General features: G+C 37.6%; 1 protein-coding gene across 11 annotated transcripts in view; it reads left to right on the top strand.

The window, feature by feature from the left end:
* The window catches only part of ASPH (aspartate beta-hydroxylase), a 267,950-nt gene that overhangs the window by 42,932 nt on the left and 200,081 nt on the right, over positions 1–24,937 (top strand). For 9 of the 11 annotated variants that reach the window (XR_004346438.1, XR_004346436.1, XR_004346437.1 and 6 more), the window contains exons 4-5: positions 21,265–21,357; positions 24,446–24,520. Coding sequence is in view for 6 of the 11 variants with exons in the window: in XM_032609812.1 (XP_032465703.1) it covers positions 21,265–21,357; positions 24,446–24,520 (168 nt within the window). In the remaining 5 variants the exon portion in view is untranslated. Of the gene's footprint in view, positions 1–314; positions 8,785–10,076; positions 13,060–21,264; positions 21,358–24,445; positions 24,521–24,937 lie in introns of those variants that run through there. The other 2 variants (XM_032609814.1, XM_032609815.1) reach the window with 2 other exon arrangements.

Genomic DNA, 24,937 nt, shown 5'->3' with positions numbered 1-24,937 from the left:
GTCAGTCTGTTTTGGCTGAGACCATTTTGTGGCTTTTTTGGCTCTCAATTCTCTGATGAGAGAAAGGCAAACCCTGTTAGGGGCTGGTAGGAAGGGTGAGGATTGGTCCAATTGCTTTTCCTTTAGTCCATATGATTGAGAGTTGATTGTAAGGTGTGCATCTTAACCAATTTCTTTATTTTCCAAAATACCTTTTCTGTAAACTTCCTTGACCATGATGCACATCCTTTTTGAGATCACTCTTCCTCAACTTCTTTTTTCCACCTAACTGCTCTCCTTATTTTCTCTTTCTCTCTTCCTTTATTCTTATGTAGGCCTGACCAAAGATGGCAGTAATGAAAATATTGATTCTCTTGAGGAAGTCCTTAATATTTTAGCAGAGGAAAGTTCAGATTGGTTTTATGGTTTCCTCTCATTTCTCTATGATATAATGACTCCTTTTGAAATGCTAGAAGAAGAAGAAGAAGAAAGCGAGACCACAGATGGCGTTGATGGTACGTCACAGAATGAAGGGGTTCAGGGAAAGACTTGCGTCATCTTGGATTTACATAACCAGTAACTTTGATGCAGGGACTGAAGTCACTGGCTTGTGAACCCCCGAAGCAAAATCTCCTTTTTCTTTCTTTCCTTTGCTCATCCAGGGCTTAACATGCAGTGGGGCAGCTGCGATCGGACAATACAAGGCAACTGTGTCATCTTTTCCCCAGTACAGCACCTAGCTAGTCCCTTGCTTGGCTTTCCCACTTGAGGAAAGCGGTACCCCCTCATTCTCCTACTGGTCCACAAAGTGCATTGAGAATGATGTTCTTGGTAGTATAATTGGTTTCTGTATCGTTTTGTTTCAACTCATGTACTCGCTGAACTAAATTCAGAAACTTAATAGCACATTGTTTTGTGATTAACCCTTGCTGCTTGTCCTTCTAACACGCTATTCATTAAGATGATTATAGTGGAGTTAATTATAAAAATATTTCTAGCATGATACATAAATTCAGTGCTTCTCTGTTGATCTTTAACATGACTGATGTGTAAAATGATGGTCCTTTAAAAGGCTGATTTTTTTTCTTTAATTGTAATTTGTTTAGGTTGATTTGTCAAACAGGTTAATACAAATTTCAGTGTAAAATTCTGTATTAATGGTGCTTTTAAAATAATTTGAAAATAACCTCATATTTTTGCCTTAGGGTAGTTCAGTTACTGTATTCAGATAGTAGTGTGTCTGAATCTGTCTGTGAAAGCAAAATTTATTTTAAATTTCATTTCCAAATAGACATCCAGAGAAAGTAATTTGTATTTTTTTAAAGGAGGCATATTACACAGGAAGGAAAATGTCGATATGTTATCTTAAATAATGTTGTACATATTAAAATTATTCATCCTAAATAACGGTCTTTTTCCATTTTTTCCTGTATTACCTTATTAATTGACCATCAACTTTGGCTTAGGTATAATATGGTTTTTATATTTGTAAATTAAATTTATTAAAGTGGTAATTCTTTTTAGGAGAATCAATTTTTGCTGTTAGAAAACCTTAAAAACACCTTTGAATCAATTCATTTGAAATGAGTTTGCTTCAGTGATAGCAAAAACAATTGTAGTAGACATATGTAACATGCATTTCTTAAAATGAGATTTCATTCATTTCCCAGCTCAAACAAAGCTCTTATAGCTTAAGAGTGATAAGATCCAAGACCTTTGATTTCTTTTACCCTTTTTGGGAGTGGTGTTTCATGTTTTTACATCTCTTTGAGCCTCTGTGAAACTTAGCCTAGCTTTGGTTCTTTATAGAGCTTAAAATTGGAAAATATTTACATTTTTTAACATTTTATTTAACTATGATAATTTCTACTTTTCAAATATTTATTCTTATTTTTTCCCATTTAATCAAGTTGCTTTCAGAAAGTAGATTATTCACCCATTTTTTTCAGAAGGGAATATGACAAATTTAGTTTCTTTTTTAGAGCTCGCTCTTACAGGCTTATCAAAATGAGAGCCTGAAAGTAAAAGTCTCGCATCAGAACCCTGGAAGCACATCAACTTCCCCCTTGACTCAGCATTTACATGTGTCGGGAAAACTGTCCAATTTGCTAATCTTAGTTTAAAAAAGCATTATTCAGTAGCTACTTTTGGAAATAGATACATGTGTTGTACATTGGACAGTGATCTCCTAACGCTTAAATAACTATTATAACCCTAGTTTGTCTTTTCCTGATTATTCAGGGACTATGTTTCATTCTGTTAATGTTTCTGATAGTCCAAAGCTTCTGATTTTGGAATGTTAATATTTTGGAACAAATGAGTATGATTTAATAATGTTCTTTCTGAAAGCTTATGCAGTCTTTGCCTGTATTTATCATGTCTTGCACTTTGAATTTGAGCACTGTGACATATCAGAGTTCATTAGGTTTAAATTCAAAAGCAGTCTGAGGTCCCACTCAGAGAAATCCTCTTAGACAAATGTCTGAGATTTGTTTTTTAAGGCAGTCTTGTTTCTTCATGCTTCATTGTTACTAACCCTAGAAGATGCTTTGATCAGTTTATGATAAAGAAGTAAATAATTAAATTTGTGTGTTAAAAATGTTTGGAATCATTCATTTCTCATCAGGCTCTGCTTTTTTGTCACGCTACTAACGCACATTTTATGTACAGAAATTAATTATGCTGTATTCTTGTAAGTGAAAAATAAGGATGTGAGATTACAATTTGCCATTTCTTTGGTATCCCTTCTGATCAACCCTTTTGAAAAGCCTCTGATGAAGGTAAAATCCAGGTAGCTGGTGAACCCCTGACTTCTGTGACTGCCTTCAACTTGTGCCTAAGGCTTGCTTTGGTGAGAAAATAAAGTTATTTGCAAAACTGGTATAGAGTACTTTGAAGCTGAACAAAGTTGCTTTGCTTACATTTTGTTTATTATGTATGTTACAATTCTTAATCTTCTAAGGCTTTATTGTGTAATTTTCTGTTCCATCGTAGAAATATTTTCCTAGCGTGTGTCTTTTAAGCTTAGGAACTTAGTTAAAAAGGCAAAAATGTAATCTGTACGTTTGAATGTTTATTTATGGTGAATTTTACATTGTACTGTATTTACTCTGCATTTCCACTTTGGAACAACCAAAGGCACTTTGAGGAATGTGCTCTGAGTTCAGATGCCCTTGTCTCCTCCGAGCTGCCCTTCCTCAGAGGAAAGTGCTGTTTGTCCAACTGAAAAGGCGCCGGGTTCTCTGGAATTTGGTACCAAAACAAGGAAGTGGCACTCAGGGGACTTGTTTTCTGCACTTTAGTTTCTTTCAGCTCTTTTTTCCCCTGGGATGTGAGGGGTGACGTGTAAGTCAGTTGGAGAGGTGTCTTCTGGGTGCTGATCTTATTAAATCCCTGAGGCCCAGCTGCCGGCTCACTGAGTCATGCAGATGCCTTGGACTTAATGTGCTGGGTGATATCCTGCTTTTTCACCTTGTACTTGATTCTTTATTCTAGAAATTACCTCCCTGTCTTATAGAGCTGTATCCAGGCGTGTAAGAAAAACTGTTTTCTCTGCTTGAATTCTTGTTTGTTTTCATTTACAGTTAGCTAGACGGGGCAAAATGTTTCCTCGTTTGTCCTGATGTTTGTAACTTTGGAGTATTAGTAAAGGCAGATAGAAGCATAGACAGTTATGAATTTGAACACCTGGCAGTTATACCTTTGGGGGCTTGATACTCAGCAACCCTTTCGAAATCAGATTCTGGTCTATAAAACAAGTAAAACATTTTCTGTGTTTTGAGCTGTGGAAATTTCTTTGATCACCATGCATATTTGGAGCACTTTTATAAAATCCAGTGATGCAGACTTTATTATCACAAGTCAATAGATGCAACCCTGTGCTGAATTCTCTGCCTGCTATTTGTTGCCATAACTCCGTAATACACAGGAGTAGATATTAACTAAATTGTGAACTGTCTGAAGTTGGGAGTCAGGTTACGCTGCGTTTGAATCCCACTTCAAAGCTGAGCCCAACATAGGGTATTTATTAAATATTTGCTGGGGTTAGTCCTGGTGAGTGAGAACGTCAGGAGTTACCCATTGCATAATAAAACGCTGATTATTTTTTTAAACAGCTTAAATAAGTGAAAAAAATTATTGGGTGTATTTTGTTTTCCAAGAGAAATGACACTTTGAAGTTCAGACGATGAACTGACCTATGCTAGCTGAGGTCTTCGCGTGATCTTTCTGCTATCTCATTCGTAGTTGTGTCTGAATTTTATCTTTATTCAAGCTCTCAGTCTCTGGATGTAATCCCTTCTTAAACTTTTAGTCTTTCAGTCCTCTGATGTTCTGATCTTCCCTCATCCCAGAGGTTTGGAAGGTTTGTAGCTTCCTTTCTTCAGAAACGTCTGTGTTAATATTGTTACGCCATCTATTTAAAAATAAAAAGGAAAATGGTGTAGCGTCTTGACTTGCGTTTTGCCAAGACTAGACTTACGTTCTAGAGCAAGTCTGCCTAGCTCGCAGAATCTTCTCTTAGGCGTTCAGGGCCTCATCTGTAGTCAATGTTGAAATAAATTATGATGCTTCATACAGGGCAGGAGGCAGCTTCGAAACTGAGGCTCAGAGCGACTCATTGGTCTCACCAGGGATGGTGGGAGTGCCTGGGATGACCTAAGTATGACATGATACTCAGCTGACCAATTCTGTGACCGGCTTCCTGAAAGCCTGCAGCAGCTATAGTACTTGGGTTTCTGTAATGGAGCCAGTCTTCTAAAATTGTGGTGGAACCGCAGGTCCAACCGTGATGCAGCATTTTAATTACACACAGAACATTTCACTTTGAAAATGTGTGTGGGATAGTGACCCTGAGGCAGTTGCCAAAATAATGTCAATTACCTTTAGGCAACACCCTCAGGCTCTAAGGGAGGTATATAAGACCTGCTTTTTCCAAATTGCTGTATAAGGATTACCAAATAGTCAACTTAGCTATTAACAGTAATCACCTTAAAACCATCAGAATAAACACACAGGGCAAAAAAGAAGTAAACAACATGGTGATTACTTTTTTTTTTTTTGCCATTCTCTTTGACCGTAGCCACACCCTAATGGCTTGGGTTCCAGTATCATTTCTCTGCTCTGCACAGCATTTCTTTACTCTGAGCAGTGTTTTGAATCGTTCTTTCCTCTCTCATTGGTCATTTTTTTAGCAGCTGACCTTTGCCCTGTGTCTGCACCTCCTGCTTCTGGCCTCCTCCTTTCTCTCCCGCTGACTCAGTTTCTCTACCCTTAGACATGCCTTTGTTTCCTAGCCCTCAAAACATAGGAATGCAGATCAAATTCTTCAAACTCTTATTCCTTTTCTGCCCACTGAGAATCTTGGGAAACCCCACAGATGATCAGTTTTCTTCTAAGGAGGGAAGAGAGGCCGTGATGAGCAACCCTGGGGTTTTGCTCACCCTTCTTTCTACCTGTTTTCTCATTGTAACGTGACCGCCTCTTATACTCCTTGTAAAACTGTATATGGGACGTTTACTAACAAACAGAATTCAGTAGTGTCCTCATCCTAACCCTTTGTTCATTCCTTCCTTTCTACAACCGCTACTCTGACTTTTAGAATCCTGCATTTTCTATTCACTCATTCATTCCCTGCATTTTCTTGACGCCCCTCTTTTGTTACTTACAGGCTCCTGTATTACCTTCTGTTTTCCAAGTGCTGTGCTTTCCTTCATGTTTATACTCTTTCCTTCAGAGACCGAATATGATGATTGTTGTTTAAATTGTTAGTTCAGTCTTTGTCATGTCAAAAATATTGAAAAATGATTGACTATATTCTTTTAAGTGCAGAGAAGGCAGCTTAGGTTGGTACTTTGGCATTTTATATAGTACAATGGCACATTGTTAATTTGTATCACTTTAGGGATTTATACCCAAACTGGAAAAGTTTTAAATCAAGTACTTATTATATTTTCATGTTTCTGATCAGCTAATCTGATGTTGATCTAATATGTTGGCTTATTTATGTTAACTCTAACCTTTTCCTCAATATAGCTCTTTTGACTATATCATAATAGTGGAGGGGTAGGGGGATAGTCTGATTCCCACCATTCTGTTTTTTAAGGGAAAATCCAGTCCTCCCCAGTCAAGAACATGCAGGAATCAGGAGGGGACATCAGCACCGTTAAAAGTGTATTTTAATGTGTTACGCTAATTTCTCTTGCACATTGGATAATACCCATGTATTTAAAAGTTGTCATTGCAAGAATAAGTTTGACATTTTACCTAAATATACTTTCTTGGGGAGTGGTCCAAGATAGCTCGGTATTACAAGGTGGTATGCTGTTTTTGCTAGAGTTTAAGAAAGAACTGGGCTTTGTCTGTGAAAAATAGTTGTTAGACACACACACTAGTTTTGGTTATGTATGCATGTCAAGTAACTGGATAGATACAGACAGCCACATGGAACAGTTAATTCACGTTTGTGTTTTTAATGTAGTCATTGGTAAGATACGCTAACACTTTTTTTCCAGAATGACAATGATGATATCTCAACCAAAATAAATCGCCATTCTCAAATGAACTGTCTCATTTGATGGAAACAACTTGCCATGAACAGAGAGAGGGGAGGAGATTTAGGAGTGGAGGGTGATTCAAACAACAGAAGAGGAGTAAAAAAATCTCATACTGGCAGTGGGAGTGTGATTATGGTTTTGAGGAACATACCGAGGGGGTTCCACAGTTTCCAGCAGGAATATGTGTGAAAGGGCTTAGGGGCTTTCTTGGGACGCTTCAGACCTTAGTTGCAGGGTGACAGGTTGTGCATGGTGCTGCCTCCACAGGGGATGAGCAGAAATCACCCTGCCTCCTACCCTGGTGTCCCCAGGAAATGGATTGGCAACCTGGGACGCCACTTTGGAAAGTTTGCTGATACGTGAGTGTAAAACAACATTTATGTGACCAGGAGATAGAATTGGGAACATCAGTTGGTTGGGATGCTAAGTACAGGCTGGCTGGAAAAAGTGTACGGCGAGGTTATGTGTTACTGATGTTTGTTAGAAGGTTAAAAATAAACACATCAGAACTTTCATTTGCCTAGAGAAGAAACAGAAAGCCTTTGCAGAGTTTTTAGATGAAGAGTAAAAATGTTAGTATATACCTCCATAATGGTATAATTCTTATTTATGTAATTTTTTATAAAGGAAGTTTGAAACTATGGGAGAAAAGCCATGATTATTCAAACAGTAAAGAGTAAAATTCTATCAAAATATGCTATCCTTTTTTTGAGTGGCAGTGATGATTGAGTAGGGAAATAAGGTCCCCAGGTCCTTTCACCCCTGGTGCTTGTAATTGACCATCTGTGTCCAAGCAGAAGTCCACTGACATCCAGGTACCACTGAGAGGGAAATGCCATTTCCTGTGGTAATTAGACATTTCTAAAGCCAACAATTCTTTCAGACCTAAGGCAGGTTGTGAAGTTGATTAAATCAATGATGTTTTTAAAATGCATTTTTCGGTTATAGGTAGTGAAAGTAAGGTTCTAAAATGACGTATGAATGATAGATATTCGTATGTTGCAGGAATGTATTTTTTTAATGGTGAATTTAAGTAAATTTGTTTAATAGTTGCATCAATTTAAACTATTTTATAGATACTTATTTTTTAATTACCTTAATATTTTCTGTTTGTAACATATTTTCATCTTGTAAACACCAACAGAAGGACCTGGTGGGGTAGCCAAGAGAAAAACCAAGGCTAAAGGTATTTTCTATTTTTCAAATTAGCCTTGAGTGAATCAAGTTTAATGCTTGAAAATGCATGACAGTTTACAGATAATGTTTTGTAGATGCAGCTACTAATGCTAAACATTATTGCTTTTTGGTTTTGGGTGCACCTTTGGTTGTAAGTAGTTTTATCAAGGTTTCATTAAAGAGTTTTCTGCCTCGGGCCTATAATTTTAAGTAATATCCTTTTTCAGATTATCAAAACCTCGGAACAGTCTTTAAACTACACATTAAATTTACAGTATATACATCCTATCTACCTTCTAAAACTTTTCCTTAGTCTAAATTTTTTAGGTACTGTCGGAAATAAAGATGAGTTCATCAATGATTGATTTCCTTTTTCCAAAAGCTCTGATGATACTGTCTTAGAGCACAATAAAAGCTAGTGGGACCAAACTTGTAGTTTTCAGTAAAATGAAAACTTAGATTTCATTATGCCGGTATAGAATTTGCTGTGTTTGATATTTTGACTCATTAAAAATTACACCTGCCAACCATTCTGTATAGGCTAACAGCTTATTATTGCAGCCTTATTTTATATTCCTTTGGTTTTTCTTGTTCACTGTAAAGATTTCTGTACTTTAGGGAGAGGGGCATGGGGAAAGTGCATGCTTTTCTTTATAAACTTGTAATACTCTTTTGTGTTCAAGTGCTTGGCACATTGTATGTAGTTTGATTTTGGTGAAACATTAACAGGTGAGACTTTTACTATGTGATTTACAGGGTTTTGTGATTTGTATTTTAACTTTAAGATTAGGAAATTTTAATGTTTTAACTTTGATATCCCGCCTGACTAATTCCTGGGAAGAAAACCAGAATTTTTACCATTTTATTCTTATGTAAGTAATTATGAAATAAATGGCCAATAAAGTATAATTTGACTCCTTGATCTAGAGAGGCAAATTCAACATTAAAGATTTAATATATATATATTTTTTTGCGGTACGCGGGCCTCTCACTGTTGTGGCCTCTCCCGTTGCGGAGCACAGGCTCCGGACGCGCAGGCTCAGTGGCCATGGCTCACAGGCCTAGCTGTTTCGCGGCATGTGGGATCTTCCCAGTCCAGGGCACGAACCCGCATCCCCTGCAGGGGCAGGCGGACTCTCAACCACTGCGCCACCAGGGAAGCCCAAGATTTAATATTTTAAAAACTGTGTGCAAAGTAACACGTGCCAGCATTGCACCAGCATTCTGCTCCTGCAGTTTACTTATCTATGTTACTCTGAACGGCGTTGAAGAAGAATGAGGACTTTGAGGATGGTTGATGATTTATGAATTCTACTCTGTACTTTTACAAGGTTTTAATAAAATTGTCAGGAAGAATCGAATAACATTTTGTACTCTGTGAGTTTTACATGATTCTGATGGGCAGAAACATCTTCCACGTTTTATTAAAGAAATCTTTCTCTTTTTTGTTTCTGCTTAAATGCTACATTATACAGTAAACACCTTGCTTCTCGTATGATTTCTTAATGAGGAATCAAGGAGGTGAAATTCAAAGCTTTTGCTAGCAGCACTGTTCAAATTTATTTAAAGCAGGTTGAAAGCAGCACCTCACGTGAGATTTGGAATCACCTGTATATTCCGTTTAACTGTTCTCTCTTCTGTGAGCATGGACAGCATAGATGTTGGCTTGGAGTGGCTCTACATAAAATAACGGGAAATATACTTAAAGGAATACTGATTTCATAATGTTGAACAGAAGCAGACAAGAAGTTCTCCTTGTCATCTTAGACACTGTAGATAACAGACTTAAAATTTTGTACTCATATGGAAATTGTATTTTTCTAAACTAAGAAAATTAAATGGTATTTAACTTTTCATTTGTGTGTTATATTTGTTTCCAAGGAATGCAAGCCCAGATATTTTAAGGACATACTTTCTTTGTTAGAGCTAAAGACTTTTAAATTACCTTTGTACAGATACTTGCAAGCTATGGAAAATTTGTTCCTACGTTGTCAGTGTTCCTTTAATTATGTTGTCATAGCCGTGATACGTGAGTTGTTAACACTCTGTGTAAAGTGCTACCTTTATGGCTGGACTCATTTTATTAATATTGCGTGTTAACCTTGTTTTGAGGCAAATCATGCTGTATTGCCAGCTGGAAAAATGATGGCAGGTTTCTAGCATTTCTTTTATAGCTGATACTTCATAGAGGTTTGCAGCTGTTTTTAGCCCATTTAAAACTAGTGGATGAAAGTCACTTTTTGAATGATCATTTCATGTGTGTGGGGAGATAGAAAAAAAGACAATACTTTTGCACTAAGTTGCTGTCTATGAATTAAGAGATGACTTTCAATAAACATTTTTCCCTTTAATTGGAAAACCGGAAAGTTAAAGAACTCACTAAAGAAGAGCTCAAGAAGGAAAAAGAGAAGCTTGAGTCAAGGAGGGAAAGTAAGCATGAAGAGAGAAAAAGGGGCAGGAAAGAAAAGGAGGATGACCGGAAGGAGAAGAAAATTGCGGATTCAGTTGTCTCCAGGGAAGAGTCTCCTAGGGTTAAAAAGGACAAAGACAAGGAGAAAGCGGGACGAGGTAAAGGTACTAAAGCCGAGGAAAATAGGAAAAAATCAACGAATATCAAGGATTCTTCTGGTAAAGTGGCACCCAAAGACAAAGACGGTAGAAAAGCAGGGAGAAGTTCTGCCAAACAGGCACACGTAGCAAAGGGGAGCAACGAGAAGAGAAAGCACTGAAGCTGCAGCAGCATCCCAGGAAATGGTAACGTTCTTCATCGTGATTTGCTGCTGAAGGGCATAGAAAACTTGGTGTGGCTCTGGTTGGGGAAGATGTGTCATTTAGCCATTGACTATATTCATTGGTGCTTAGCCAAGTAAATTCTTTGAAATTGAGGTACCCGTCTCATGCTTCGAAATTTGAAAGATGAAGCTTTAAAACAATATGTAATAAAAATATGATGTAATAACGTCTGTTTTTATTAACTTATTGATCGTGTATCAGGTAAATGTATATGTGTAATATGAATTGTAATGATTTATTAATACAGAATATTTTCACTGGAGTTCAGCAAGAATAGGAAAATTTTAAATAGTATTTATATGCAGAGTGATTTGTAAGATTCAGGAATGATAAATACTCAGGTAGGTAGGAGGTTACCTTCTTCTCTGTAAGCTGTTGTCTTTCTTCCCTCCTTCGCCTTCCTGCTTTCCTGCTTCCCATTCTTCTTCAACTACCCTTTTCCTTCTCCACTTCCTTTCTCCATCCCCTTTTCCTTCCCCCAGCTCTTCCCAGGGCATCTCCTCAGGCTCTTGTGAAGTTGCCTGCGAGTCTCTCCGTCCCCAGGCCCAGACAGCACCATCCTCCTCCCCCCGCCCCCCTCTCAGGGGGCTGCTCCTTCCTCAGGCTCTTCGCCATTCAACTCCTTTTCATCTCTCCTCCTGGTCTTTTTTACCATCTGCTTTACCTCCTTCTCCTCCCCCGCTGTGCTGCCTCACTCCTCACCCTGCCTCTCCCGCTCCACCCATCCCTCCCCCACCTTCTCCTGTGGCCCAGTACTTAGTGTTCACTGTGTTCTGAGAATTCTAGAAACAGTCCTGGATAAAAGAGAGAATTTTATGTAGAAGAACAATTTTAGAATGCTTATTTATGACATCTTTACAGACTCCGAATAGTTATAGAAAGGCTTTAATTATTTCAAATTAGGATATGCTTTCATTTTATATCACAATTTTTCAGTTATATTGGTGGAATGGCATATATTTTTCATATTTGATTGTATCGTACTTGTTTACCGTTTCTAAGGAGTTGCAAATTTGAGATCAAAACTGAGTTCAGAAAACATTTAATAAAATGAAATTTCTATAAGAAATATATTTCTACAAATGGTCTGTGCTGTTCTACATGAAGTCTTATTTCTGTAACCATGACTGCTGGTGAAATTCAGTTACTGAATTTGAGAAGAATAACCTGATTTGTTGTAACTGAATTGTAAGCGCTGCCACAAAATTTTAATTTTATTTTTAAAATAATTCTTCACCTTTTTCTTTGAAGAGCCTTTAAAAACAGAGATTTTGGCCCAATTAAAGATATTTCAAATCAGAAATGACTAAGTGTAAAGTGCAAATTTTCTAAAAGTATTGTGTTTTTTGTTTTTTTAATATGCTGACACCTTTTACTGCTTAAAATCAAGCACCTGTACATTTAGTTGACAAAAATTCCAACAGACATAATAAAATTATACAGCAAGGGGGCAGGCCTAGAGAATATCTAGTCTAGTATCTCTAATCCAATCCTATCATTCTGTTGTTTAAAAACTGAGTCCCAAAGAAATTGTCACATGGGTTAACTTGGGGCTTCCTATGTTGATCAGTCCGGATTTTATTGTTTTTATAGTTTGATTATAGGAGCACAGTAAACCACAGTGAATTTTATGGCTCATTTGGTGGCAAATACAGGGGCACTGGCTTGAGGTGAGTAGATCCCAAGTACAGACCTGTAATCAGCTGTTTCTTCCTAGCTCTCTTCTCAAATCTTAACCCTGCTGATTTCTACTTGACTTTACTCTATATGGAGGTGCTACCACTTGATGAGGAGGGTGGCCCTCCGGGGGCCCCAGACACATTTTTGTAGTTTAGCCATCCTTGTACAAAGATGCAGTTTCCTGGGCTGGCCCTGGGAGAAAAGTCCTGGGAGATTCTGGCTGTCCTGGTTAGGCCTGGAAGCATCTGTGACCTTTCCTGTAGTCGGGGGACAGGCTGGCTCCTGTGCACAAAGCTTTGGGTGTGGGTTGAGGGGTTCCCTCTCAAACCACATGAAATGCTTCCTGCAGGAAAGAGTTTCTGGGAGAAGAAGAGGGAGACTCTGAGAACTGACTGGACAGAACGAGAAGCAAAACTGTATCCACCGACCACATAAAATTACAATCTTTAAAAAATATATCCTGATGTTAGGTCTTGCTAAGATAAATAGATTGAGTTTTTAAATTTATGTATCAAATTTTAAGTGTTAATTTCTGTACAGATGACTTTTTTTCCTTCTCCCTTGTAGAGAAGGGCAGCAAATTATAATGACTTTTACTGAGGGCATTCTAATAATTTTTACCTTGGTTTTTGAAGGACAGTCAATGGCTGTGGGGCATAAAGTACATAAATGCTAAATTCTAAGAAAGTAGTGAAAAAAATTTAGACGAACCCTAATCAGCATAAGCATATAAACATTATCTGTTGCTATTTAATAAAGCACCTGGAAATATTTTAGTTCTATCATTGAGTTTCCCTTTGAATAACAACTCAAGAATTGAATTGAAACTCCTGTCCTAAAATATTAAAAATATTTCAAGAGCTCTTGAGAACTGGGAATTGGCTTACTTTCTTTTTTTTCTTTCCTTCCATTTTCTTCAGTAAATAAAGGTTTCAGCTGAATTTTATTGAAATTGAGGTGACACTTTACTCAGATGCATTGGCCCTTACTGTTCACCTAAAAGACTTAGTGGAAATATGCTTTTGGTCATGATTAATGGGTTAAAATTATGCTTGCTTTCTCAGTTTTACTTACTTTTTTATTCAGTATGTAGTTTTTTTTTGTTTTTTTTTTGTTTTTTGTGGTACGCGGGCCTCTCACTGTTGTGGCCTCTTCCGTTGTGAAGCACAGGCTCCGGACCCGCAGGCTCAGCAGCCATGGCTCACGGGCCCAGCCGCTCCACGGCATGTGGGATCTTCCTGGACCGGGGCACGAACCCGTGTCCCCTGCATCAGCAGGCGGACTCTCAACCACTGCGCCACCAGGGAAGCCCTGTAGTTATTTCTATATTTTGCTGTTTCATATTTTTATGTAAGGATAATTAAAACCAGAAAGGTCACCTTTTTGAAATGTCAACTAAAAACAGGGACAAAAATTATATAACTTGAAGTAGTTGGGAGTCAGAAAAAGTCCTGAAAAGTGAAAATTAAATACTGAGTATAAATGTATTTTGTTATATCACTAACATTACTTAAGCTACACTAAGAGATGATGCATAGAATTCTAAAAAATGACATTCTTGGCCTAATTTTCCTTTGTATGATAACATTTCCCATGTGAGTAGCAGTCATCGTAAAGACGGTCAGTTTTACAAAAATATTTGAGAGCTTATCAGTTTTTCCAGGAATCTATTATCCTATAGTGTTCAGAATACTTTCTTGGGAAGAACTTTATAATCGTTGATATTTTTCCTTCAGTTGTGATGTGTAATTTCTGTGTTTTCATTGGTTAATGGCTTTGTGTGTGAATTTCAGTTATTTCTAACATCGCTTGTAATCAACTATTTGCAATCTTATTTTTTTCAAGATTTTCAGTTTTACTTTATGGATGATTTGCATTGTGTATAGGCGGTCCCACAGCATTTCAAAATGAGGGAGAGACTGGTAAAGAAATTGACATAAATCTGTTAGCATGAAAGTTTGAATTAATCCTGGGGAATTAATTCTGCCAGAGATTGGCTCATGGAGAGTATTTTGTAGTGTTATGGCCTGTGTAGCCATCCAACTTTGTAACTTCAGAGGTTCTCATAATGGTTACTTGGGTAATAAGGACTCCCTGTATATACTTCCATTAGAAAACAAAGAAAGATAGCAAACAAGTATGATTTTAAATGTTAATGGTTTGGGAATTCCCTGGCGGTCCAGTGGTTAGGACTCTGTGCTTCACTGCAGGGAGCACAGGTTCCATCCCTGGATGGGGAAGTGAGGTCCCACATGCTGCACGGCCAAAGGAAACAAAATGTTTTTAGTGATTTAAGTTAACTGTAAATGTCATTTTCCATGAAATGGGTCTGCTGATTTAGTCTGTGTCTCCAGACTTTTATTCCTTTCTCCTGTGTCTTTCACTGTTCCTTCTGTTAATACCTATTGGTAACAATTCTCCAAATCGGTTACTCAGTTCACTATAAAATGCATCTTGGAAATGCTGGTTTTTCTTTCCTTTCCCTCGAGGTGATTGTGCATGAGTGGCTGGTACGTTGTTAGCACTCGTGCTTCTCTTTCTTTTGTCAGAATAATGGTAATAATTCTACCAAGTTGTTTCAATCAGTTGTTAAAAGTTTGGAAGCACTGTGGCTATGATTCCCATTCCTTTTATCAACAGATTGTGAGACAAATAGTTAAGTTCTTTATTCTTTGTAACTAACGTATCATTGTAAAATGGGTGTACTGGGTCCTACTTTGTTTTACTGAGATCATTGAACGGGCAAATAAAAGTAATTCTAAATGTTACATATGTATAAAACTGCAAGAATGCTTAGTTATTTAAAGGATACTGCTACAACATGGAAACACAAGATGTGAAATGTAAAGGCTAGAAAAAAGTTATGAAGAAATAAAGTGTAGTCTTAAGTATATGGTATAATTGAGAAATTTCATACCCACTCTAAGTTTGAAAAACTTATTTATCAGTTTGCTTTGTACCCAGAACACATTTTTCCATAGAAGCGATTTTATGGTCTTTAGAGGTTTTTCTATCCAGTCCACAAAAACCTATTCAATTCCTAATTTCCAGTTCTGCAAGTCTCGGTGTAACTGTGTTTCTATGGAAAAGCATTCATCATTCTTCCTCAGGATATTAGGAACACGTTTAGATTTACTTCTAAGTATTTTCCAGAATTCTTTTGGTTACATGTGTGAATCCATTCCAGTTAGCTTACGTGGACCAAAAACACTGATTGGCTCACATGACCGTAAAGCCCAGGGGTAGTTGTGCTTTTTGTCTTTTGGTTATGCTCAGACAGTGGTCTGGACCTCTCTCTCCATCTTTGGGCTCTCTCAGGAGGTGGCCTTCCTTCTCAGGGAGCCTGGAGTCCCCCGTGCTCATATTTATTCCTAATTCTTACAGAATGGGGGATGGGGTAACCAAGCAGTGACTGCAAGACCAAGGGCATGCGAGTGCCACCCTTAAAACTGGGATGATGGAGAACCAGTCCCTCAACGAAATCAGTGCGCTTTTACCGGGACAAGGGGGGCTAGGTGCGGGGCAGGCCACACGGTGAATATTTATGCCCTGTATTTCATCCGCACCAAAGGCAGGCACTTTCTGGAACTGTTTTACCCTTCTCTCCTCCTCACCCGATGCGATGCCTCCTGCTGCCGCCCAGATATGAAGGGTTGAATGGGATGAGGCTGAATGGGTGTCTCAGAGTTAGAGCGCTGGGAATAGAGAGAACTCATCCCAACCCTTGGTCAACAATAACTGTAGGCAGTTAGAGGAATGTAAGAGAATATGCCATTTGATAAATACTGCCATTTAGTTATCAGGTGAGTTAGGTTTATTTTGTTAAGCTCTTTACATTTTCCCCTGGTTCTGTCTAAAGAGAAAGTGTTTGTTCTTAGGAAACTGAAGGGTGAGTATTACATAGCAGACCTAGAAGGCTTATTCTCATGCAAATCTTGTTCCCGGTACTTGGAAAAAATCCTCAGTAACAGTCTTTAGTGTCAGGCCCTACCTTCTCCATTTGCCTGAGGATAAAACCACATGAACTAGATGTGTATTACTGGTTTGGGATGTCATTTTTACGTAGAAATCAATTTCTGCAAAAGCTTCCATTTTCTAAGCCCTACAGAGCAGAAAATCATCTGTTTTTCTTTGTTCTCATTTCATACCTCATTTGATTTCACTTCATGTATGTATTTATCACTCTTTATTAGCATCTCTACATCATAGAGGTCTGTCAGTTACTTCTTCCTTGCCTCAAATATTTCTTCTCTAAGATTAGAGGAAGGCATATACTTAAAGTCTCTGTGTTGTTTTTGATAATGAAATAAAGACCCACATGCTGTGTCATCTCTATTTCCCATTTATTGGTTCGTTGAAGAAATATTCAGAGTATCTGCAGTGTATTGGGGGCTGTTCTAGGCCCTGCGGATACAGTCTCTACAATGAAATGCTCTGAGATAAACAGGGGATGGAGAAAAACTGGACTATTGTCTGTCCTGCCCACTTCCCCTCTGCGTACAACATGCTCCCACTGTGGTGGGCTGCCTTCTGCCTCTCTTGCAGTATCCAGCTAAGTCATCACATCTGTCCTCACGTTCTCTGATCCTCCCAGGTGGTTGGATTGTGTGCCTTGCAATTATCATGCTCTTCACTTTGCTTCATTCTGGGACTTTGTTATTAGACTATGATTTATGTCCAGTACCTATCGTAGTAATTGACATTAACAGGCATTCAATGGATGTGTATTGAATGGTTAACATATAAAGTAGATAATTAAAATATATTTCAGGTCTGTATACACTGTTAGTAATATTAGAAAGGTGAAAAATGTTAAAAAAAATTTTTTTAAGGAAAAACCCAGAAACTTTTTCAGTAGTTGTTTTAACTACCTTGTAAGTTGCCTTAAGCTTTGTTCATGTTGTTGTGTGTATGTGTGCAAGGCAGGCGGGAGGGAGAGGTAGATTTGTTTCTTTAGAAGAAATAAAGGAAAACATTAACTGATGGGGAAGATATGTATTTTCTGGGTTTAAACTATCTCATTTAATTCTTAAAAGCCTTCTAATGAGTTACTATTTTATCCGCTTTCCTTACTTGTGGAGATCAAAGTTGTAGCAGTGGTAATGTGTTCAAGATGGGCTTCAAATGGATTCAAAGGCAGCGCTCTTGGCTGGTGTTCCTAAGCTCCTACACATGGTCTCCTGTTGTGAGATGTTAAACTGAGTCCACTCCAACCCCATCTTTGTGGAGTCCCTCCATTGGTCCTGAAACCAGGCTCCTAGGAATCTTTCTGGCAGTGTTTAATTCTTTTGAGATTTATGTCATCCTCTTCCTGAAGCCTGTCTGTCCACCTTGGGTCACATGAAAATGATTTGAATCTGGAATGGCTCTTACTGTGTGTCAGGGAAGCTCTTATAGTTCCTGGCAGTAGGGCTGCTCTTGGGATACCTGCCAGGATTGTACCTGCTGATTATACAAGCCAAGAACAACAGCAAGGATTAGCATGGCCAGTTAGTACGGGTGCCTTTGTGGTTTATTGATTTCCCAGAATGGGAAGAAAATCCACTTATTCTTTCCCATTATGGTCAGGTGTAGTTGGGTTGTTTATTGATTTCCCAGAATGGGAAGAAAATCCACTTATTCTTTCCCATTATGGTCAGGTGTAGTTGGGTTGTTTATTGATTTCCCAGAATGGGAAGAAAATCCACTTATTCTTTCCCATTATGGTCAGGTGTAGTTGGGTAGTAGTGAATGAAGTAAGCTGATACTAGGCTACAGTAATTGTATCAGGTAATTAAATTTGCTATGAATGGTTGATTTAAAGTGCTCATTTCATTTACTTTTTATAACTTACTCCATTTTTTAATTACAATTGGAAGAAAATTTATATATTTTTTAAATGTAAACATTTAAAAAAATGTTTCCTAATTTGTCTCATGTGCTCAAAGAGCTGAAAACAAGGTGTGTTTTAAGGGAACTAGTTGGTTTTCCAAATCATGCAGGAGCTGTCGTGGTTGATGTGCAACGTTCGTTCAACCCTAGATAATTACTGTCAAACAGTTGTGGTCATCCTGCTGCTCTTGCCAGTTTAGGAATGGAAGTGGGTTCTGGTTCTGACTGTTAAAACTGAACGGGAAGAATGGTGAGAAGTTCCAGGAAGGATTTCCTCAAGCCTAAGAGAAGCAGAACAAGAGGTGGTCCTTTGCTTCTGGACATCATCTTGTCTGAAAGAGGAGCTTGCAGCTGGGAGAGCCGGGAATGCCACCCTGAAGATGAAGCCAGGGCTGAGAGCCAGCCCACCTGCTGTTAACTAATAAACTTCCTTCCTGCTCAAGCCAGTGTGAGTCGGTGTTTTGTTGTTTGCAGTCACATCAGCATCAGAACCGATACGTTCATTTCATAACCTGATTTTGAAGATTCATTTCAGAGCTGTGTCCTTGCCATGTGTACCTCATAATAAATCCAATTTGAAAACCTTTCCTTTGCCTTATTTTATTTATTTTTCTTGTTTAACTTTTGTTTACTTTTTGCCTAAAATCTTGTATGAGACATGGATTTACCACTATTTTCTGGGGTATACTTCATGGATTCATGGATTAAAATGGACTTGGGTAACAGAAAACATTTTGGAAACATCACAGTAAAAGCTTCCACATGGGTTATCAAAACAATAAGAATTATTCTAAAATGTGTTTTTGTTAAATATTAGGAAGTTTATAAGGGTCTGGGGAAAGAGATGTGTTAATGCGATCTTCAGCTTCTTTGAAGTTTACAAAATATTTTTGCACGGATTTCACCTCTGGAAAATAGCTGTGACCAGGTGTTAATACATTTACAATTCAGCTGCTGCTTTGGACAGAAAAGAAAGCTACTCAATATTTTCTCTTGTTATGCGCTTTTGCTTTCTCCTGTTGTTTTTCACGTTTTACAATGTCAATTTTAGAGACGAATAGCTCCCAGCTGATTTAGAGAAAGCTGTTTATTAGGGGCATTGTGGGTCTGAATATTGATGTACTAGTTGTTTTCAGGCACTTTTAGGATCAAAATTTTTTTTCAAATGAAACTTTTCTCAGAATCCAGTAAGAACGGGATTTTCAGGCAGCTTAAATCTTTATTGTTTGATGGGGGAATATTTAACTGCTTACTGAACCCATGGAGCACAGTTTTGAAAGCCTGCTACAGATGGGATTAGTGAAGAGTGACCCTGTAATTTTTCATCCAAACTGAGATGCTTTTGAGTGTGAAGTCATTATACCAGGACAAAAGACAAACCAGACCTTCCGGGCAAATTAGGCTTGTGGTACTGAAATGGTGGATGCTGCTAGAGCACAAATAGGCATCTCGTTGGTAAACAGTAGCAGGGAAATTGATGTGAGCCCGCCTTGCCTCCTCTACAGCCCTAAGACTCGCTGGTGCAGCTATAGCCTTGGCCCTGCAGTGAGTCTGTAGCCCTTTAAAGAGCAGAGCAGTCACACACGGGATGTGCTCAGCCCTTTTGCAGCAGTTTATTGAGCACCTGCTATGTACCAGGTGTTTTCTGAGATGCTGAGAGTGCAAAGATAAATGACTTGATTCTGAAGACTCAAAGTTTAGCCTGTTCATTCAGCAGAAGTTGGCCGTAAGTCCATACCTGTTCCAGTAATAGTTAAGAGACGTAAGCATGGCTTATTTAAGTGGAAAAAGACATGGGAATTTTCAGCCCTGAATTTGGAATTTGAAATGAGATGTTTTAATAAGCCTTCATCCCTTACCCCCCATGCCCTGAAAGTGAACTACAATTAGGATCTGTGCCTATTTGTGTATGCTTTCTTAGGAATCTATAGTTAGGAGTAGAACACGACTGTATGTATTGGTGTTTGTTTTCTAACGTTAGTTTTTTTGGGTAAGTCATATCATAAATAAGTAACTAGGGGAAATATAAATGATGAGGTGGGATCCTGTGAATCTGTTTCAGTGTCTTTTTAGGATTTGGGAGAGGATGGTGGGAGGGTGTTTTTGTCAGTGGGAGAAAAATGAAGAGATACAGAAAAGGGAACGATAAGGGAAAATATAAAGAACCAAAACAGAAGAGTAAGTGACACTGAAATGAGGATTTTCCAGACTGCAATAGCATATCTCCAGTGAGTTTTATAAAGCTGCTTAAGATTAGAAAAGACCTCTCAGTTCTGTCCTGACCTTTTCATTCCAGCTATTGACATGCAGAACACGTGCTCTTTAGTAGCTACTCTTGGTACAAGATTCTCGGTGGGGTAGCGAAGAGCCTAGGGTTTGGTGAATGGAATTGTCAGGCTCATGACAGTCTAATTTAGTTTTCTAAATAGCTGTATTTAATTGGGGATGTATTTTAATGTGCTACATATAAAATATCAAAGAACTAGCAGTATAATAGATTTTAGACCAGCATTGACTTTAAAAATCATCTTTCATGTTAATTTACCCTGATGTCTTATTTTCCTTAAGACAAAAAAGGAAAAACATAACTTTTTTTCCCGTATTTTTCTATGGAATAATATTGCTCATAAATGTTACCTTTAGAAGATTGTACATAGTGACTTATGTATTATTTCCTCTCATATTTAACTATAGTTTTCAAGAAGAATAATTATATATAAATCAAAATATGGAATGCATGCAATTAACAGTAGAAGGTTCCAGAATATCTTAATTGTCTTATTGCTGAATTCGGAGTCCAAGAGTTAGAAGCTAATTAGTCACTTACGAACACGAGAGGAGATTGAACTCATACTGAATTTCTTTTGGCAAGTTCAGATATGACTTTTTATTTTATTTTGCCTATTGTTTTTGTGACTATATTTTAGAGATTTGTGAATATTCACACAATGATTTATTATTATTTTTTAAATGAAAAGTTCATTTAGGCAAAGAGGTGTTAAAGGCCCAGGTGAAGTTAGAGAACAAACTATTGCCCTACTTCAGTTTTTAAGCATATCAACATTTTCCTGTAATATAAAGTCTTGGAAACTTTGAATTACTGGCAGTATTGATGAAGTGTTTGGAAACATTATTTTACTTGGTTTTACATGTCAAAATCTTTTTAAAAAAGAAAGAAAACCTTAAGTTAACTTTGTGAATAAAAATGCAGGCTTTAAAGAAAGATCTGCTCCAAAGCCAACAGTCCCACCAGAAGAGGCCGAGCCGTACCCTTGGCTGGAGGATCAGGTTCTGGAGGGGCCAGGTAAGCTCTCCTCTAATTCTGACTGGTTGCACCTCAGCTGCCAGGTATCCCAGGTAGCAGTGTCCACAGTCATGTTTTACCCATCATTTTGTTTCACAATGTTTGCAGAATAGTGAAATGCTTTCTCTTCTTCTGAAATTTTATAGTGAACTCTATTCTTTTCTAGAAAAAGTTTATACAGGATCGTTTCAATTTTTGAGATCAAGAATCCAAGGCACAGAGGAGATTTCTCCTTGTCTGAGCATAGTTAGAAACATTGTGAACTAAATGCTATATTTCTTGATTCCAAGTCCAGGACTACTGTGTCATATTACATTGAAAGTAAAATTACACACGTACCGTTACGCTAGTTTCGTCACATTATTTAACAGAGGAGGTCTGCTGTGTTTCCAGTCTTTTTAATATGAGTCTCCTGTCTACAACAAAAGACTTCTCAGGCCTCCGTGTGATCCTCTGTGAAGCCTCTTTTACATTTGCATGAATTCATAGCTCATTTCAAGTATTTCCTCAGTCACTCAAGGGCCTGTGACCCATAGGATGAAAACTCCTGAAGTCTCTTAATAAATTGGTAAATTAAATTTGGTTCCATTACTATCATTTCCTATTCGTGCTTTGATTTTTGTTGCAAAGTACTATTTAATTTCTGTACATTTTTCATTTACCCAGTAGTTCTCAAAAATTTGGTTTCATTTTGCCACCTATTGGAAGTGTTAGGTATGACACTGCATATTTACTGGCAACTTTATTTGAGTCCAGATGGTATCGATACTTGGGCTGACTTTATCACTAGGTACTGGTGAATACTGTTTGATTTACCTTCCTTTCTTTTAATAAAAATCAATATGTTGCTCTTATTTTTTGTTATTGCTCAAGTAATCCCCAGAGGATTTCCTCTCTCCCATTCCTGTAGAATTGCTGTAATTATACCATGGCTTCAGAGCAAGAGTGATTTTTTTTCTTTTTTTTTTTTTTAAGTTTTATAATTTGAATGTATATTTGGATTTAGCACCTCAGTTTTACTTTGTACTAGATTAATCTATAATTTTAAAAAATCTTGGTTTTCAAAGCTGGTACTTACTCCGAAATGTACTATTTGCTTTCTCTCCTCCTTGTTTTATTATTTGTTCATATTACTCTTTGCATATTACTGATAACTTGTCCTCCTAAGTCCTTCAGTTTGTTAATTTGAATGTATATTTGGATTTAGCACCTCAGTTTTACTTTGTACTAGTTTAATCTATAATTTTAAAAAATCTTGGTTTTCAAAGCTGTTACTCCAAAATGTACTATTTGCTTTCTCTCCTCCTTTTTTTATTCTTTGTTCATATTACTCTTTGCATATTACTGATAACTTGTCCTCCTAAGTCCTTCAGTTTGTTATCACCTCATATCCTTTTCAACTTCTTGGTGATATTTGATTTAGTTTAAATGTTGCCTTCTCAACCTTCCTCTTACCTAGGTCTTTACCTTCTGTCTTCTCTGACTACCCACCTATTCTATAAACAGAGGTACATATCTTTCATTAAAACACAATGAAATAACCACCCCTTTGATCCCCACAGTTCTCTCCATTTGCCTTTCAGTCTCTCTCCTTGTTGTACTAGCTACACGTTTGAAAGAAGAATTTGCAGTTCCTTTTTTGCCTTATTTACACTTAGTCTTTAACTCACTGCAGCCTGGGTGGTTTGTTTGTGTTTTTTTTGCCTTTACTCAACTTCCCCAGGGGAAAGGAGGGCATTAGAGACTCGTGGAAAGATTACACAGCATGGCGCAGTCACCAAGTTCTAAGCCAGTGCTTGTAGCAGATGATTTTAGAGAGGCATGTGAAGGCTAGATTGTGGAGGTCTTGCGTTTCCTTCTGGGGCTTCAAGGAACTTAGATTTTCATCTGTTCAGGCAAAGGAAGCCATTAAAGGGTTTAAGCAGAGGAACAGAGTGCCAGTCTCTACTTCTCTTTACTCACATTATATTTTCTGTGGCTGGTGCTGTCAGCAGTTGTAAAACTGGGAACTCTGCTAGGAAGCTGTCGTGGGCATTGTGTGAGGGAAGAACAGAGATTGGGAAGGTCTCCTATAATTCTGTGAGAATATGTATAAAAGTAGTTTGTGAAATATAAACATCTATAAAAATAGAAGGCACTCTGTGCTTTAGAAATGGTTTTGTAGTATAATTAGCATAGTAGAGTCTTACACTTTTTTCAATCTGAAGTTCAGATTAACTTACTCTGTTTTTGTCACCGAAGATTAGTTTGTCAGCATAACTGATGTCGTTGGCATTATCTCATTTGATGGCATTCCTGATACTAAGTCTGGTGCTACTTCTATATAGTGAACATAGATGATGTCTGTTAGACAGAAAATTTAGAATAGTGTCAATGTAATTACAGCTTCTTGTTTGTTGTATGATATTGCAATAAGCCTGATAATCCGATAAGCACCACAGTGCAGTCACACTGTCATTACTAACGTTGTTCACGTCTGTAATTTACATTATGACAGATGTGACTGTCAGATGAGGTTCTCCAAAGCTGAGAGGATTGTCTTGTAAGGTCTTCTACTCACGCTTCCTGACACCTTCTGGGAGCAGGCAACCAGCCATTCCAGCCGTCATACCAGCCAGGGAGCCCTTTCTCCTGACTATTGGGAAAGACAGTGGTTGACCATGTACTTTAATTTTATTGACCTCTTCCTCCACACTTTATCTTTATTTCCAAGTACTTCCTTTTCTGAAAGCTTTGCCCTTCGCATTTGCTTTTTCTATCGTTATTGTGAATTTTGTTAACTAGAAACTGAAATAATTTTGCTCTGAGAGAGTTTTTTTTTTTTAAAGAGAAATCTGAACCCGAGTTAGTTTCCTATGGTTTAAAATCTTATGAAGCTGTTTAGCATTTATATCTGCTGTCAAAATAAACCCAACTTTAAATATCTACCATATTTGCCAACATAAAAAACGGGCTAAGCTGATAGGAAAAGGGTACACAGTTGATTAGTCCAATATATTCATTTTAATGTGTATATGTGGAGGCCATATTTCATGTTCTATGTTAATGTCTAGATTTTTTCTACTTAGTTATGTTTTAATTATTTTAGGGCCTCAGAATATTGAGGATGAAGTACAAGAACAAGTTCAGTCACTTCTTGATGAAACGGTGTATGCAGAACATGGTATGAATTAAAATCTATGTTTCATGCATTACTAAAATAATGGTTAATTACCTTAAATGACTTGGACATTATTTTGAAATTTAAATAATAGTTAAGTGGGCTTTTTAAAAAGCTACTGGAGGACAAGTATTTCTAAAATAACATTACACTCATTTTATTTTACCCCATTTTACTGTTAAGAGAATAAGCAAACAGAGACCAGTGATACATCAAGAACAAATACCTCAGCAGCCGGGAGGAGGGGAATAGAACAGAACCAAGCGAGCTGTAATGGGCCCTCCTGGAGCTGTCTTCAGCTCTCAAATTATACTGAATGCTTGGGTGGCCGCCAAAGCAAAAAAGGGGAAACTTTAAGTTATGTAGGTCACATTACTAGAGAAGAAGTAAACATGCTATTTACTTAAAGAATCTAAAAAG

Source organism: Phocoena sinus, chromosome 17 (assembly GCF_008692025.1).
Source record: "Phocoena sinus isolate mPhoSin1 chromosome 17, mPhoSin1.pri, whole genome shotgun sequence".
NCBI classification, from domain to species: domain Eukaryota; kingdom Metazoa; phylum Chordata; class Mammalia; order Artiodactyla; family Phocoenidae; genus Phocoena; species Phocoena sinus.
The sequence above is the reverse complement of the archived record's forward strand: the minus strand, read 5'-3'. Positions and strand labels throughout refer to the sequence as shown.